This window comes from Podarcis vaucheri (genome assembly GCF_965113315.1).
Source record: "Podarcis vaucheri genome assembly, chromosome: 4".
In the NCBI taxonomy this organism is placed as follows: domain Eukaryota; kingdom Metazoa; phylum Chordata; class Lepidosauria; order Squamata; family Lacertidae; genus Podarcis; species Podarcis vaucheri.
In genome coordinates, this window is record NC_138762.1 from 89,250,298 (window position 1) to 89,266,386 (window position 16,089).

At 39.6% G+C, this 16,089-nt stretch overlaps 1 protein-coding gene across 3 annotated transcripts in view; it reads right to left on the minus strand.

Moving 5' to 3' along the window:
* Positions 1 to 16,089, minus strand: part of RBM26 (RNA binding motif protein 26) — a 47,940-nt gene that overhangs the window by 10,754 nt on the left and 21,097 nt on the right. For 2 of the 3 annotated variants that reach the window (XM_082218583.1, XM_082218582.1), the window contains exons 8-16: positions 15,560 to 15,697; positions 14,776 to 14,916; positions 13,375 to 13,483; positions 12,012 to 12,171; positions 10,272 to 10,436; positions 9,122 to 9,253; positions 7,865 to 7,936; positions 5,061 to 5,189; positions 1,011 to 1,085 (exon numbers count right to left, since the gene is read on the minus strand). In XM_082218583.1, the coding sequence (XP_082074709.1) occupies positions 1,011 to 1,085; positions 5,061 to 5,189; positions 7,865 to 7,936; positions 9,122 to 9,253; positions 10,272 to 10,436; positions 12,012 to 12,171; positions 13,375 to 13,483; positions 14,776 to 14,916; positions 15,560 to 15,697 (1,121 nt within the window). The remainder of the gene's footprint in view (positions 1 to 1,010; positions 1,086 to 5,060; positions 5,190 to 7,864; positions 7,937 to 9,121; positions 9,254 to 10,271; positions 10,437 to 12,011; positions 12,172 to 13,374; positions 13,484 to 14,775; positions 14,917 to 15,559; positions 15,698 to 16,089) is intronic. The other variant, XM_082218584.1, reaches the window with a different exon arrangement.

Here is a 16,089-nt window from a genome sequence, read left to right on the forward strand (position 1 = left end):
ACAGTCTTGACACCAAACTTAGTGCGCTTAGAAAGATGCATGGAGAACTCTCCAATACAGAATCCCACTAGTCATTCTTGTAACTCTTCTACAAAATTTGTAAACTGTGCTCTCCTCTGTGAAGAGCTGGGAAAGAACAGCTAGGACAACTTGTGGAAAAGCTTGGCGGCGTTTGGCAGATTTGAACTGAATTTGTAGAAGCTCTCCACAACTTGACTTGGGAAGGTTTTTTATGCTGTTAAAAGCCATATTCTTAAAGTAGTACTAGCTTGGCAGTAACACCAGCTGTGAATAGCATGGATTGCTTCAGCTGAGAATCTGGAATTATTTTTCCATGAGCCTGATCCAAAAGGTTCTGTCCACGGAAGGAGTTATTTCTTTCTTGGAAGGAGTGTTTTACCTTCCACAGGGGCTTCCATGAATGAAAGTGGGAGGGCGATTCTTTGCTAGTTCTCCCTTCAGCCCTAAGACGTCACCTCGCACAGTTTGAGTGTCCCTGGACCTTCCAGAGTGGATTTTTGGTTGGTGACCCAAGTGGAATTCCACTCAAATAACACAGACTAATACCTAGGATACGGAGGCAGAGGCTTCCACCCCATTAATTTCATCTGGGTGTGCACAAGCTCACACCACCCTAGATTCATTAATTTTAGTGGGATCCCTATGAGCACTGGAATGATATGTAAGATTTGTGCTTCACCTGAATCACCACTTAGCAACCTTTGCAGCACAAGATTTTACAGTGATGTAGCAAGCACTGTAACTTACAACATTGCTTCTCAAACTATGTTGCTGTGGTGGATCAACAACCCACCCACAATATGCCATTATTTGGTTCCGGAAGCATCTTACTCAACCTGGGCTGTGATGGGGTCATGGACCAACAACTGATGGCTTGTGGACCAACATCAGTCCATGGACCACCACTTTGAGTAGCACTATCTTACAATACATCAATGATTATTAATATTATTCAACAGTAGTCCAATTGCATAAATGTATGTATTTACCTTTTGTGTTTCAATGTGCTTTTCTAAAATCTCTTGCTTTTTCTTTCTCACATCTTGCTGAAGTCTTAGTGCCTCCTGGAAGCATAAAAACACAATTATTATCACCCACTGTTAAACATAAGCTGATGAGTAACTGCGCAATTCCACCCATTTTACCCATATATACTGTCCTATTAGAATAAACCAATAATGTGGAAAGAACTGATGTGACTGAGCATGGGCACGGTGAAGGTGATCTCCAATAATGGTAGCCATACCACTAACTAGTGCCTATGTAAGTGTAGCACATCAGCAGAATCCAATGGGTATTTAGCATTTGTGAAAGATCACATTCAGCCCCTAGTGCAACTATTAAACTCTGTATGCTACCACGTGCACAATATTAGTTCTCAAACATCTTGAACTAACAATACATGGAATCTCACCTTGAATTGTTATGTGATATCATCTCTTCCTATATTTATAATTGACAGAGAACAGCAGTATACGCAGTTACATTATTTGACAAGTGTTATTTTTGGACCAAATGCTTGTGCTATATCTGCTCCTCTGGACACCTGTACACTCCCTTACCACATTCAGGATTAAGAAGTGCAAGGTTCCACACTTTGCTATGGGGATGCTGCACCATTTATGTATTTAGAGCTTTTTGTGCATTACGTTTTGTCACAGGTGCCATTCTGGAATTCCAAGATTACTAATTCTGTGCTGTTTACAGGAGGATTTGTTGGAGCATTTCTAAAGTTACTGATCTGGAGGATGCGTAACTTTTATGGCTAAATTGCATCTTTCTAGTAGCTAAATTAACAAAAATATTAAAATATATTGGATTTCCAACTAATATGCATTAAGAGCCTACAGAAAAATAGCTACACATAGCAAGGAAATGCAATTCATTAAATCTGGAATACATTCCTAGGACTGCTTCAGTAAATGTTTCTGAATTCCTTGTTTCCTTTCTGTTTGACCTTTCCATGACTCTTTGAATAAGGAATTGCAAATGAAGTTGTTTTATGTTAACAGAAATATTTACTGGTTCATCACAGTTGTAACTGCACATTTATGGTTTTTTAAAAAAAATAATTAACAGAAAGTTTTCCATTTTGAGGCAAGACACAGTAATGACAGTCATATACTTCAGTTTCAATAACTTGAACAAAAGTGAAATTTAAAACAGTTTAACAGAGAAAATTTGTCACAAAGCATGTAAGACTCTAAATTAAGGAAATAATTATCGCTGTAACCCTATGTAGCCTATTTTGCTATTCCAAAACCAGCTTGTTCTCCTCAAAAACAATTTCTTAAAGCACTGAACCACCTACATCATGACTTTCAGAGCAAGATACCCAGAAACTCAATTTCTGGTGACAAATATGATTAATATGCAAGGAAATTAGAGGAAATTACTTTTCCCAATGATTAAATACAAAAAGATGCGACACAAATCTGGGTTATTCTGAATCAATGGCCTCTGAGAAAGAAATCTGCATATTTGGCCTCTGCAAATGAAGAAACCAGCCTGCAGAACTGCTACATTAATGGGACTGCAGTACTGAGTAATCCAGTCGTTTTCAAATGGAGGTGAATCCCATTCATGTCTGAATTACAATCGAAGAAAATGTGATGCAATAAGAGAAGCTTTCCAAAATATTTGATCAAATGGATTTTATTTTATCGATTTTTCTGTAGTAGCTGAAACAAATCTGAACTTGCAAGAGAAGTGAAACTCTTTTATCATGACAACTTTCTAAAGTGGTTAATAGGAATACCAGAATTATAAGAAATCAAACTTGTTTCTGAAAGCAGGTTAACTATGGATCTCACCCCCTTTTATTAGAACATATGCATAGAAATTCTGAAACGTTAGAATTAGGTTTCAATGTTTCAGATATATTGCGCATATTAGCCCTATGTGGCATCTCTTAACCAAAGTTGGGCACCAAACTGAAGGGGTGCTATTCAACTTATTCAGAGTAGACCCATTTAAATTAATGAACATGACTAAGCGCTATTAATTCCAAGAGGTCTACTCTTAAGTAAAACTTAGCTGAGTATCACTCAAGGCCTTTCCCCGAATAATCCAGAGCATACAGAGAAATGCAAAGGTCAATAAATGATTCCAAACTGTTATGTTTGAAGACTAAACTGGATAATGCAAGAGTTTCAATTGGTGAATTATCTGATTTACTTAAGATAACATAGATGTGTTGTTAATCTTGGGACATTAGGAAGTAAATTTACCAAGTTTATTTATCTTACGGCAAAATGAAGTATGCAGAATGTCAAATGATTTCTACCACTAGGTGTTACATATATGAATAATACCAGAGTTCGCATCTTCTGATAAATTTTACCACCTGCATCCCTGTTCTGAAGATCTTATCACCTACCCCAGCATTCAAATAAATTCTCATGTCCATAGCAAAGTTCAAATATTAGTCACCTTCCCCTAACTATACACTGATAAAAAAATTTCAACTAATGAAAAATGGTTTGAAATTCTGAAAAGGAACGTGCACAATATTTTGTTTTTATACTAGGGTTTCTTCAGCAAAATACTGTGCAGAATATTGCAAATCTGATGTTGGAAACTTACAGCCCTGGAAGGAAAATGCCGATAAAACATTTTACGCTTGTCCACATCAAGTGAAAAAAGAAAGAAGTCTCCTCTCCGTGGATAATGAGAAAATGCAAGACGTTAAGAGAAGAGAAGCAGCAGCTCAAGGCAGAGATTGTTCAGGATTATTTAACTCTAGAAAAGTGAGATGAATACACCCAAAGATGAAGTGCATTGGGGAAAAAGGTAAGAAGAAAACTGGTCCACTATGTTGTGAAAAAAGTGACGACTCAGAAAGCTATACAGGAAGAACAGCAGCAGAAAATACATACTACTGTAAAATGTAACATGAAACAAAGTTCTGTCCTTAAGATCAACACAAGATTAAACTGCTACTTGGAGCTAAGGGCATTTCAGTAATTGGTACGGAAGATGTTTCTTTCATGCTTTTGAGTGTAAGATCTTCAATAGCTCATTGTGCTTTATCGTGTAGAGGTCATCGTTTGTGTTCTTTTGTCCACAGTACAGGGATTAAGCAGGCCAGACGTAATTCATGATGGTATTATTTCTATGTAGGCACTGAATACCAGAAGTTGGGTACCAAACCAAGTCTAATGAAAGTCACACGATATGAGTAACTCCTATGTAACTTCCCCTACATTCTCCTTTGCTTCGGCACATAAATCCTCCTTCCATTTTGCTTTATAATGCTGATATAGCACTAAATCTGCACCTGAATTTCCACTAGCCATGAACTGCTCAACCTTCAGTTTACAAACCCACCACTAACGCTGGCTGCAACTGATTTGGAGTTAAGCGTTTTTTAGCAAGCACACTAGTGAGGACAGGACACGACAGCACAGTTAGCTCGAAAAATGGAAGGGAAGGGAATCTGTTAAAAAGAGGGGAAGACGCAGAGAAGGGGGCATCTTCAATCTAATCGTTGTTAGATGATCAGAAAGCTTTAGGCTGCATCTGGCCTGATCCGATGTAAGAAAGGCATCCTTCACCTACAAGCACAACTGCAATTACAACTGTCTTATCTTTTTGTAAATCGCTTTGGGGGGGTTTTCTTACATTCAAGCGGTATATAAATTATTTTTCTATATAAATAGAAAAATAATTCACATAACTAAATTCTAACAACTGGTCTGAGTACAATGTAACAAATCTTCTGCAACCCTAGAAGCCAAGTAAGATCATCAAATAGCATCTAACAACCCACTGCCTTAGGTAGCAAGGAGAAAATTACCCCTCTTCCTAAAATGTGTCCATGAAAGCAGATTCAGGTTTAGCCTTTACTGAGAAGATGCACCAACAAAATATCTCAAACTGCAACTTTTGAAATAATTTTCAGAACTTGACAGAGATTCTGGCAAAGGCACAGTATCCAGCTTCTTCAGGAATAAGCAATCATGGCAAACTATGTTCTAGATGTTGCAAATTTCTAAATAAATTATTGCTGTTTTATAAATAAGCAGAGTTCAATTTACCTGTTTTTTCTTCTGTGCTTCACTAGAATCTAGCATGGAACTGTTAACAACAGGCAACATTTTCTGCGCTGCTTTCAAAGCAGCTGGGTTATACACTGTTTTTGTCAAGCCAGTAGAAGTAGACAACACCTACAGGAGGAAACCATTTTATTTTGCTAGTAAATAAAGAATTCGTAAATATAGGATTCAAAGTATATTACTCCAAGACAGATGCTTGTTGCTGTGATTGCAAAGATGGCATGAACATAAAAAATGGAGTAAACAGACTCATGTCAATTTAAAGACAGGCTAGGACTGCCTCTAAGGTCAGAATTGTTTTCCATATGTTGTAGAAAACAATCTACTTGAGCTTTATCAACATGTGCCTCTGTTTCGGCACGAAAGTTGTGCCTGGCAGTTTCTATATGAATCAGACGATGCAATATAAACAGTTAATGAAGAGATGGGAGTTCTCATTTCTTCACTTATTTTGGGGTGAATATTTTAAGTGCTGGCAAGTGATGTAGTTACAAAGTCATAGAATTCCACAGCCGGAATATAGTTAATAAGATCAATTCCCAGCTGCCAGCAATTGCCCGAGATGTTTGTATGTCCCTAGCACCCTAGAAAGAAGCATTATATCCAACATGGAATATGGTTGGTTAAAAAACATATAGCTCAAATAAACAAGCAAGCCAAGCTGCATGCAAGCCAAGCATTATGCAGTATTGGAGGATAAAACACAACTCAGTAAAATTGACTTGGGGAGAGATTCATTCCCACTGTGGAACAAGTTGATCACTTACACCCAAGTATACAAGCAAGGCACATAAGTACTCTACTGACTACAGAACCCTAGGATATAGTAGCTCTATAGCCAAGGGAGATATCTGCTTAGCAAACCTAAGAATTTCTATATCGCTAAAAAGTCTTTCACTGAAAAACACAAACTATACAGAGATTAATGTTCTTCTCAGAAGTTCCTAGCACAGTAAAACCTAGAAGCAGATTCTCCGCTGATCCCTACCCGCTCACCCCCAAATGGTTGTTGCTTAACGTCTGAGGATGTCCAGTGGGATTGCTGACTTTCCCCTTTGAACGGCAGATTGCCACCCTGCCATACAAAACTGCTTTTAAACATTTCTCGGCTTCAAGAGAGTTTTGCTATGCAGTACTGAATATTACGGTCTAAGAAACAAGTCTCAGAAATATGCTCCATAAACTTAGCACAGATCTTATTCGTCACCCAACCCACACGCAGGGGGAAAAAACAATAAGGGGGGGAAAGGTGTTAACTCTCTTGCCTCACACTGTGTCACAAACGAAAGGATTCAAATAAAAAAATCAGAACCAGTCTTATTTTGTATTGCGCGTCATTAAATACAGAAGCAATGCTACCAAGTCAAGCAGTTTGTTTATATGTATATTGAAGCTATGTCAAAATAGAAATAGATAACACCTATAGAAGGAAACCATTTTCAAAATATTCCTTTAACAGTCACTAGAAATGAATTCTAGGCTGCCAAATCTATTTTAAGCATTCTCAAACATGCAAGACCTCAATTTTAGGTTACTTTCCCACCCCCTTTTCTGCAACATTGACCCTATTCACACGTAACTTGCAAGCAAGGCATAAGTATTTAGAACAAGCAGCTGGGCTGTGTTCTTAGCATGACCTGAGCCTTTCCCCACTCCTCAAAAACCATCAAATGTTGTATGAACAAAAAGCCCAACATGTTGAGTTCCTGATGCACTCAATCAGAACACCTGATCAGGTGGGTGTCCTGTTCATGTGGAGCCACTACTCGTGAGCAAGAGTCTGCACACTGGGCCCTCTGTTAATACAACCACACATAGTGCTACATTTGTGGGGAGAAGGAAAAACACACAATGCTGTGGGCAGGCCTAAAAGCATAGCCCTGCTCCTTGCTCTATGTGCTTTTATGTCCAACATACAAGTAAGATGTTAACAGGGCTTCCAACTAGCTTTCAGAAAGCTTATAGCACTAAGTGTGAGCAATTTTCTCCAAGTCAAATGATCCTGAAGCACACTTCACGTATATTGATTCAGCAAAGGCAAGAAGCTAAGTCCACAATCCAAAGGCAGCAGTAGACAAAGATGCTCTACCCACTCCAGACAACCTCTCTTTCCCCTTTCTATCATGCAGTTTTCACCAAGCAATACAGAAGAGCTCTAGAAGGGAGCGGCATCTCAATCCTGCGGGATGCAGGTCACGCACCCAAGCAGACTGGGCAAGCAGTAAGGCAACAGAAAAAGCAACGCCAAAAGCAAAAAGCAGAACTCAGCAGAAGCTACCCCTCACTCACTAGGAACATTCAGAGTTTTCAGGAAGAAGGCAGCTCACCCATGCAATTCCAACTCTTACTGAATATCCTAGACCTCCAAAGAAGTAGAATCATGGTAAGGGATGCCTGTCACCAGATCTCAGAGACCATTTCCAATGGACCATAATTCTGTCCACTCTTAATTCACAGGCCCAATCTCAATTTAGTATTACAAATAACAACCCTGTCATGCAAGCTCCTGCCCAAACCGCAACCATTTAGGTGTCATGAAGACGCCTATATATACTGAAAACTTTATTTCATCTTAACTTTGTCAGCAAGGTTTAGTTGTGTTCAATTCACTGCAGAGTTCTATTAATTGGGAGGAGGAGGAGGAGGAGGAGGAGACGGAGAGGAAGAAGAAGAAGCATGCAATCATTTTGCATTCACATGTTTAATGGACATTAGAAGCACCTATGCTAAGTGTGCACGTGATATTATTGCTATGTGACAGTTCAAGGGCACGATTATTTCCTTACCTTTTCAGTGGCTGGAGTGGGTGGTTTAGGTACAAAGCCCAGCCTTTCCTTCACAGACAGTTTTGTTACATTCTAGGAAAAACAATTAAAAAAATAGTTTGTGATCATGTGTTTTTAAACTAAACACAGCATTTCTCACTTTAACTGAAGCTATAAGCAAAGCCATTATTTCTCTTAAGCTTCTGCATTTTCAAATATTCTTTTAAGTTCAGTTAGAAAGGTTGGTTGGTAGGTAGGCTGGAGAGATGGATCTAGTTCAGCCTCCAGGAGGTTGAAAGAAAAGGTGCTTGCAGCATACGAGAGTAAGGAGCCCCACTTTAGCAGTCATGGCCAACAGGTAAGAACATGTCCCCCCACCTTTTGCTGGATGTGGTAGGATTCAGGAGCTCCATTGCTGGCATGGCAGGTGCCCTATCCCAGCAACAAGGAGGTCAAGGTAGTGAAAAGTTGTCAGAGCACCATGGCAACACATCCTCCTGCATTATCACAAGACCCTGTAGCTTTGCAGGACCTTGAGGGTTGGCAGAGAGATGTCAGCAGTTTGGAAGCCATGCTACAAAATGCTTGGGAAGAGCAGGCCAATGAGATGAAGCAACAAAGCTTGCAAAAGGGGCTGTGGAGAGGCTAGGATGAAGAAAAATGCATCAGGGCATCAATGAGCCAACCCCCTTGCCTCCAACTAAGGTCATATGGTTTTCCACACCCAGGCTGAAGCTGTGCAGTAGTTCTAGTTTGGATAATACATCAAGAATTGCATGAAGACAGATTGCAAACTGATTATTTAACAAACGTGAATACAATTTTCATAAAAACAGAAAATAAAAATTGCTTTGCCCATATTTTTCCACATAAAGAACTTTGCTTAAGTGGATAGGTTTTGCTTGTAAAATAATTGACATTTTCCAATATTGGTATGATATGTATTTTCTACCAAGACTTTTAATATTATCCAACCTGCAGCATAAAAGACAGATCTTTCATCTTTGACAAAATAGTGTATCACAAGGGTATTATGTCAGTTATCGTCTAGGGCTGTGAAAGGGAGTTTTTTTAAGAGCCTATAACTTGGTCCACAAATTGAAACATGGTTTTTTTACCAGTAGTCTGTAATAGGGGAGGGAAACTATCTATAGATTTCAGTATGTTTATTAAATAAAGGCCACCAATTTCTGCTAAATAGAACCTTTTATCAAAGAGAAAATTTCAGTTTAGTTTTACAGATCTCTTAATATTTTAGAAAACAAATATTATACCCACCTGAACAGCTTCTGTACTGGCACTCTGAGCTTCAGCAGGCTCAATGTTACTGGCAGGTACTGGACCTAATCGTTCCTTGACAGACTGCTTCACAACAGGTAAAATGGGCTGTTGAGCTAAAGGCTGCATTACCTTAAAAAGAAAAGCAGATTTTTATAGCAGCACATGAACATTTCAAAATGAACTTTTCACTCCCAATACCATTTTTAAATGTTTAAGTGCAGATGTTCTCATTCCTCCATTGCTTTCTAAACTGCACGTATTCATCTGCTGAAGAAATTTCCTAAGCTAAGCATCAAACACTTTTGTAGGAGCATTTATATTTCAGTGCAATTGTTTACAAGGCTGCAGTACTAGAGTAAATTCTAAGTCTAAAAATGAATTACTTCAAATTCTAAACAGTCTGACAGTTTGTTTTTACTAACCACTGTTGGAATAAATCAGAATTCTTCATTCCGATGTCCCTAGGAAGTGTAGTTCTAAAGCATAAGGTGAAAAATATTCTCCTTTCATGAAGGAGAAGCATGCAAACCTAAGGCTCATGCAGACTAATTTCTGAAACACTGGACTCTTTGGAACATAAAGCTAAGCCATTGTTTGTTTAAACAGTGTGGCTTGTTTGAACATTTGAACTGAACCCAGTTCTGTAGGCTAATCATGGTTTGTCTTCTAGCAACAAGCCCTGATGTGAAGCCGTGATTTTTTTGTTGGCTTGTTTTAACTATGGTTTGGTATTATGCCTGAACAGCCTTGCTTAACCATAGTTTAGTTAGCTACTCTACCCCAGGTGCTTGCCAGGCTACAAAGGAACAATGCAAAAGCAGGTGGAAAAGCAAGCAAACCATGGCTTAGTTAGGTGCAAATGCACTTAGGTGTATGCAGTTGGTGTAGTTTAGGTGCAAATGCAGCCACTGAATTACTGGTACATCTGAGCCAGGCGGCTATCTTGTGTTTGTAGCACATCAGATATTAAATGAATTACAACTGCTAACCTTCCAACATTACCCCTGAGGCCTCCTCAAGGGTAGGATGTTTTTGCATAAATAAACACAAGTATACATAAATGTGTATGTGCATGAAAACTAATGTATGTTTACGTGGATTAAAAAAAATAAACAAAATTTAAATCAGGTTTCTTCTACCCCTTTACCTTCTGTACTGAAGTTGACATTGGTGGGGCACTGCCTTCTCTATGCCAATAGACTTTGATGAAGCGATTATTTAATACTGCTTCTGTGCTCGATATAGCTTTCTTTGCCTCCTCATGGGTAGCAAACTGGATAAGGGCACCTTCTGGATCTCCCTGATAAGCAACCTATGATTTTCAAGAAAAGTCAAGAATAAGAGCAGAAATAATAACATACAGGCTTGCTGTCCCCATTCAGCCACATCACTAGGAAAACTGGGAAAACTAACCCCAAACTGCCAGCGTGCTAGCAAATGTGTCCTGCCTCAAAGCAAAATGTGTCCTGCCTCAAAGATACCTACAGCTATAATCTAAGCAGAAATTATAGGAATTGGATAGGGAAGGGGGGAGTAAGTAGCAAAAGAGAACGGAGATAGAAGAATAACTATTAATACAGTCAAACCTCGGTTCCCAAACACCTCCATTTTGGAACGCTTCAGCTCTCAAAAGCCGAAAACCCAGAAGTGTTCTGGGTTTCAAATGTTTTTCAGAAGCCAAATGTCCAATGTGGCTTCCACTTGAGTGCTGGAAGCTCCTGCAACCAATCAGAAGCAGCGCTTCGGCTGTCCAACATTTTGGAAGCCTAGTGGGCTTCCAGAATGGATAATGTTCAACAAACAAGGTTTTAGTGTAATGCACTTGGAACACCATTTCTAAATGTACAAACACTGTCCAAAACGTGCATTAGTACTTTATAAATAGTAGCCTTTCTTTCGAATTTCAGGCCCTCTTTTTTACTATATATTGGTGGAGGGCATGACAGAACATTATTTTCCAGAGGGTGAAAACAACAACATGGTCACATTTGCCTCCGCACAGCCTTCTGTATAATGATTTGATGTGTGCAGAGCTCCTTTCTTTTAGGAACAGCAGTGTAGAAAACCACTGCAAGGCTATCTGAATATGTAAGACATGGCTATTTTGTGACATCGGCATCCCTAGACCAATCATGCTTCATGTCTCTGCACAATGATAAAGACTTTTGCTCTAAGGGATGACAGTAGTGGCCAGAAGTAAGGAGACAAACTACAGCAGGAGACAAAGGCAATGGGGCTAAGGAAGTGGGATGAGTGCAGAAAGCATAACCATTTATACTTGGCTGTTATATTAATGGTAAGGTAAAGGTAAAGGTACCCCTGCCCGTACGGGCCAGTCGTGTCCGATTCTAGGATTGTGCACCCATCTCACTTAAGAGGCTGGGGGCCAGCGCTGTCCGGAGACACTTCCAGGTCACGTGGCCAGCGAGCCAGCACCAGCGCAGCACACGGAAACACCGTTTACCTTCCCGCTTTAAAGCAGTACCTATTTATCTACTTGCACTTAGGGGTGCTTTGAAACTGCTAGGTGGGCAGGAGCTGGGACCGAAAGACGGGAGCTCACCCCGCCGCGGGGATTCGAACCGCCAACCAGGCAATCGGCAAGCCCTAGGCGCTGAGGTTTTACCCACAGCACCACCCTATATTAATGGACTAAATCAAAGAATTTTCAGCTCATCCTTATAAAGCAGGGGTTGCTAACCTACAGCCCACCTGATGTTGCTAGACTACTGTTTTTTAATCATCCTTGACCACTGACTACACAGGTGAGGTCTGATGAGAGTCTAACAACATCTGGAAGGCCAAAGGTTGCCACCCTGTTAGAAAAAGCACCCTCATGATCTAGGCTCTAATAAGGAGCAATGAAAAAGTCAAAGATACCACCTACCTGCAAATTTACTAAATTTCCAAATTTGCTGAAGTGCTCATTTAGTTTGCTGATATTGTTAAGCTCTGGAGGAACTTTCCTCAATTCAAGTTTAGTATTTTCATTTCCAAATTGCACCTTCTTCTGGAAAGCAGGACTGCTTGTTCTATTAAAGTTTTGTCTGCAATAAAACAATGAGTTGGGGACTGACTTGAGCTACTAGTAGTACATTAATTTGCAATGGGGCAGACAGGTAAGATGTGGAATTTCAGTGAAAACAAGTCTAAAGCTACATTTTAGGAAATGTTCTGGTGTCAACTGAAGACGCTCCTGTCCCTTTGGGCTTTTGGGAGACAGATGTGGAGTCTAATGAGACATTTGGTCTGCTGAGATAAGGAAATTGGTGCAGCTGAACAAATGCTTACATATGTTTTTAATCGCTGTTCTGCAATTCTTACTATTTTGGTAACTGCCCTGAGAAGGGCTGTTTAGAAATGCAAAAAATAAAACACGAGAGTGGAAGGAGTGCACATATTGACACCAAACAACTACCAAAGGTAGCAACCCTATGTTCCCTTGGCCACACGGCTAAGGGGCCACAGGATGTTGCAGACCTCCCTCATTGCAGGCAAAGGCCTCCCAATGGTTTGAGTTTGCGGTGTGGATGCACAAAATGTCTCTTTAAAAGATAAGCAGGGAGGGAGAAGAAACACCAGTTATTCTGGGAGCTGATCCCCTTTAAAACACTTGCATCAACTCACCAGATCTGGGCAGATCTGGGCGGGAGGGTGCTCTGAAATTTTCAGTAATCCAACGCCGAAAGCCTCTTAAGATCACAAGCTTTGTCCACTTTAGAGTTTAAGGTTAAAAATGTCTGAATTTCCTTAATTTGCAGAGATGTACATATGTTGTCCTTCCTGCTACAAGCTGTAGGTATCCATTCATTTGTGCCTCTATAATTGGCACTCAGAGCAGTGTGACTCCCTCATAGGCCAACCAGGGTTTGCATATACTAATTTACTACAATGTCATGCCATGTTGAACCAGACTTAATCATGGAAACCAAATGCTCAAGACTTAAAAGGATGAAAGTCCTCTCCCCCATAATCTAAAAACACATAGTGATGGGGAACCAATTGAAAGGCTGTATAACACAATTTAAACACCTGATTGTACAGGTGTACGGACAAGTGTTGACTACTACACAAAACAACCTGTGACAAACAACCATATCACAGAGAGGGGGATACTCCAAACCAAAAACAGAAATTTTAATTGGACTATCTTGAATGGTTTGGAAATTTGAACACTGGAAAAGCAAACTTGAAACACATTTCATAGTTCAGGCATTAGTATGCAGTTAACACGTCTAGCAACTACTCACTTGTCAAACCAATTCTTCTTTGCTGGAACTCCATCACCTGCACCAATAGTTCTTTTTCGGGACTCAGAATCCACCACTATCCTCATGCTGCTTTTATTAGGAGGTTTTTCTGTGTGGAAGAGAAGAGTACACTGATTAATTTTTAAAAGATGTTTGTCTGTGCATTTTATAGTAGGATTTTCTCTCCTTATTACCATCAGCTGACTTATTGCATTTTTGAAACATACTAAGTGCTATACTTCTTCAAACCCAAGGTCCCTTTGGTTCAGCATTGGTCTCCAACAGATACCAAAACCAGATGCTTCAAAAGGAAGTGCAAGAAACCCCACAGGGCAACTATAGAATACATTGCCCAGAAAGCAAGATTTCTTTTCAACTCTTAGATATTTAGCAGATGGCTTATGACTTGAGCCCGAAAGGGATGCCTTTGATATTTTCCAATATTTTTGAAAAAGAAGCTAGACAAGAGATGGGAGGCTGTCATAGATGCACAGAACAAATATAACATGGGTAGTTCAGGAGAGCCTTGCAGCTTCGCAAACTTTGTCTCCCTTCCTCCCACACAAATTTACCCTTCCTTTTTTCAGATCCAACCATGCCTTCCGTTGATACCCTGAGTTTAGGCAAGTCTTGTTGGCACCCAAACTGGTAAAAGTAGAGTTTCCCTAAACATCTTTCTGAGCAAACTGCCCTGGCCTCAGGTGATTCAAGCTGCAAGCCAGGGAACCAAACCAGTCCACCAGAAAAATGAGAAGTTTTGGCATGCGCAGAAAGAATTAAAGGAGTACCATTCTGTACTGTGTGGTGTATTGCAAAGTGAACCAAAGCACTTTAGTTCCCCACAACTCTTCAAGCCAATTTATAGTAAAGCAAGATGAAGGTATAACATCATCTGCACCAATCATATATGTAACATGGTCGCTTTATAATATTCCATTTCTAGTGCCCTAAGTACTGACCATTCCAAGTTTTCAAAAATGCACAATATGTTTTATGGCGATGATCAGAAGCCCAGGTCTCATCATGCATTAGCTGATATCTCTCTCCCTCCCCACCAACCATTTAATTTTAATTTTTCTTTTTTGGTGCATTTTTTAAATCAAATAATGAACTTGTAAACTGGGACTTGTCCACTTTAATCAATGAAAAACACATCTATTATTTTGGATGGTTTTTGTACATGTGCAGAACAGTATGGGATTAGCTTCTCCACAGTAGAATATCAGTCAAAAACAAACACACACACAAAATCTTGATTTTTTATTTTCTCTACCAGATTTCAAAATGGCAGAAAACATCACCCACACCCACACACACCAGGGCAATTATTCCTAGTACTGTATAATAAAACAATGTGAAGACGAGTCTTGAGAACATAGATCAATAAATCTTTCACGATACCTCTTGGTGGCAGGTCCATATCCCCTGATGTAAGTCCTATCAAATTTGGTCTTTGGGCATGCACTCTGTGTCTATACATGGGCCTTGAAGTGATAGTTATACTTGGTGCTTCAGGATTATAGCCATCTGTGTCGTATGTTTCTGTTAAAGAAAAAGTTGTATAGTTACACTACAATACAGAAAGGGTTACATAGCTCCATATTCAAACAAGGCAGTCTATACAACACTCTCCATAGCTATGAAGCTAAAACTATCTGTAGCGGACAGATCAAAACCTTCCTTTCCTCTGGACAATCTTCGCCAGGATCCAAAGAGCTGCTTTGGCTCCTCTGTGGAGCCTGAACTACCTCAGTGGATTTAAAAAATAATAATTCTGTTTTGAATTTGAACATCTGATCCCAATGACAAATTTCGTATTTTGTAGATTTTATCTTATTTTTATCCTGTTGTACACCACTTGGATGGCTTCAGGCTATGAAGCATTCATAAATTTGCAAAAAATTAAATAAATACAAACTGCTTAAGCCCCATGAGTTTCAAAAGTAGTTTGCTGCAAGAAGTTGGCTGCTTGCAAAAAATACATTTCATGTTCCATGGGGCTCGGAACTAATTTTGCAATGCTTTTGATCCTGTTGTCGAGTGTAAAACGACATTCTACAGTTTTATTCTTTGACAATGACAAGTTTCTACCAGATGATAAAATCTATTACACTCCAATGTCCATTGCATCTGTCTAAGGATAATAAGACTTTCTTTATTATGAGTAAATATTCTAGTACTGCACCTGTAAAAAGAGAGGGTGGAGCAGGCAGTGGCTGGTGATGAATACCGGTTGTTACAACCGTAGGAACAGAACTAGTTGCAGAATTTGGGGGAGCATCCATACCAGAGGGTTGCAAAGGTGGGAGAGGAGGTGGTGGTCCTGCCAAAACCAGAAACAATTTAATACCAAAAGTGAAAAGAAAAAAGCAACCACATACAGCACAAAATATAATATCCTGACCATTGACAGCACTATGGATCTTCAGAGGTCGACAGCAGCATAAAGGCAGACATAGGGATAGAAGAACTCACTGTTTAGCTTCTGGCTGTTTAATTAAGGCTATCCTCAGTATGTAAATAAAGGTCCTGGATGTTTTAACCAATGTTTAACAAGTGTACAGTCACCAGGGAAGCTACTTGCCGTACTATGTAGGTTCACCATAAAAATAGTAGCATGCTGCTCCCTATTAGTGTAAGGTGAGGAGTAAAAGGAAAGAGGAGTAGTGCTTGGTTGGTTACAGATTTCAGCTTGGTGCCTGAACCACAATTAGT